Source organism: Calidris pugnax, unplaced genomic scaffold (genome assembly GCF_001431845.1).
Source record: "Calidris pugnax isolate Ruff unplaced genomic scaffold, ASM143184v1 scaffold371, whole genome shotgun sequence".
NCBI classification, from domain to species: domain Eukaryota; kingdom Metazoa; phylum Chordata; class Aves; order Charadriiformes; family Scolopacidae; genus Calidris; species Calidris pugnax.
In genome coordinates this window covers 443,491-445,545 of record NW_015091373.1, presented here as the reverse complement: position 1 = coordinate 445,545, position 2,055 = coordinate 443,491, and the positions used below count along the sequence as shown (strand labels likewise).

General features: G+C 68.4%; 1 protein-coding gene across 1 annotated transcript in view; it reads left to right on the top strand.

Moving 5' to 3' along the window:
- The window catches only part of LOC106899403 (mothers against decapentaplegic homolog 6-like), a 3,273-nt gene extending 1,361 nt beyond the window's left edge, over positions 1-1,912 (top strand). Inside the window, exon 3 of the mRNA XM_014961214.1 lies at positions 265-1,912. Coding sequence (XP_014816700.1) covers positions 265-803 — 539 coding nt within the window. The 3' untranslated portion in view covers positions 804-1,912. The remainder of the gene's footprint in view (positions 1-264) is intronic.
- Positions 1,913-2,055: the final 143 nt, after the last annotated feature.

Genomic DNA, 2,055 nt, shown 5'->3' with positions numbered 1-2,055 from the left:
CCCCCTCGCCCGGGGACCCCCCTTGCCGCGGTCCCCAGGGATGGAGGACGGGGACAGGCCAGCCCTACGTGCCGGCACGCAGCCACTCCCCGTGCCATAGCCTGTGCTGGGACATCCACTGGCGCCACGCGCATCCCTCTGTCGGCTCTGTCACCCCCTGCATGAACCAGGGGGTCACGGACCCTCCCTGTGCCCACCCCCTCCCCATCACCTCGCCCCTTGTCCCCCCTGCCCGGCGCTGACGCCTCTGTTCTCCCCCACCAGACACCAGCATCTCGTGGAGCACCATTAAGGACGGCTGCTGGTGCAAACTGGCTTACTGGGAGCACCGGACGCGCGTGGGCCGCCTCTACGCCGTGCACGAGGCCTCGGTGAACATTTTCGGCGAGCTGCCACGGGGCAGCGGGTTCTGCCTGGGCCAGTTGCCGGCTGCCCACCGTAGCCGCGCCGTCCGGCGGGCACGGGGCAAGATCGGGCGGGGGCTGGTGCTGAGCCGGGAGCCGGGGGGCGTGTGGGCGTACAACCGCAGCGAGCACCCCATCTTCGTCAGCTCACCCACTCTGGGCCTCCCTGGCGCCCGCGGGCTCGCTGTCCTCAAGGTGCTGCCGGGCTACTCGGCAAAGGTGTTTGACTACGAGCGGGCGGGGGGGGGTGAGGGGGGCTGGCGGCTCCCCGGGGAGGGCCCCTGCGACCCCCATAGTGTCCGCATCAGCTTTGCCAAGGGCTGGGGGCCCTGCTACTCCCGGCAGTTCATCACCTCCTGCCCATGCTGGCTGGAGGTCCTGCTGAACCAGCCGCGCTGAGCGACCGGGGCTGGCGGGGAGGAGGGGGATGCCAGGGAGCCCCTCACGGCAGGTGGAAAGGGGGCACAAGCTGGAGGGCCCTCTCCCTCCCCACCAGCCTTCCAGCCGGGCCACCCTGGCCCAGGAGACCCGCACTGGGACCCTCTGCCCAAGCCACGTGGGGGCCCAGTGCCCCCCGTGCCTGGCTCACCACCCTGCCGGTAACCGCCCCCCGGCCACGGGGCACTATTTAATCTCTTTCTCTCTCTCTTTTTTAATTATTATTCTATTGTTTAAATTTATTTTAATTTATCTTATTTTTTCTAAAAAAAGAAAAGCACAATGCAGGACCCCCTCCCTGCACTGTAAGTGGCCGGGGCCAGGCGCGGGGGGGGCACGGCATCCAGGCAGGTCCGGGGGAGGCCGGGGGCCACAGGGTGATGCTGGGGAGGTGGAGCAGTTCCCCAGCGCGCCAGAGGGAGCCTGGAAGTTGTGGCAGGAGTGGGGGGAACTGGGGTGGGCCAGCAGAGTGGAAGGTGTGGGGCAGGTGAGCACAGCTGGATAGGTGTGGGGCAGGTGAGCACAGCTGGATGGGTGTGGGGCAGGTGAGCACAGCTGGAGAAGTATGGGGCAGGCTCTGGAGCAGGTGAGCACAGCTGGAGAAGTATGGGGCAGGCTCTGGAGCAGGTGAGCACAGCTGGATGGGTGTGGGGCAGGTTCTGGAGCAGGTGAGCACAGCTGGATGGGTGTGGGGCAGGTGACCACATCTGGAGAAGTATGGGGCAGGCTCTGGAGCAGGTGAGCACAGCTGGATGGGTGTGGGGCAGGTTCTGGAGCAGGTGAGCACAGCTGGACAAGTGTGGGGCAGGTGGTGGGATGGGTGAGCACAGCTGGATGGGTGTGGGGCAGGTGAGCCCCCTCGGCAGGTGCTGGCACAGCTGGGCCAGAGGTGCCCCACGGGAGCTGGGGCCGGTGTGGGGTGTCCCGCGGTGGGTCCCGGCACCAGGGGACCCCCCGGGTCCCTCCAGCCGCTGGGGCAGCGCAGGGTCCCCCCCAAGGCCCTGGGGGTCCCGGGGTGCCCGCTGTGGTATTTGTAACCCAAATAAACGGTGCCGCCGGCACCAACTTCCCCCTCCGGCTCCCCACGCGTGTCGATACCGGCTCCGGGGAGGGGGGGGGTCTCGTGGCCCGCGGGGCTCGGCTCCGGGGACCGGCAGTGCCCTCTGCAGGCGGCCGCCGCCGGGCCGCGATGACCGCCCGGTCCTTCCTGCCA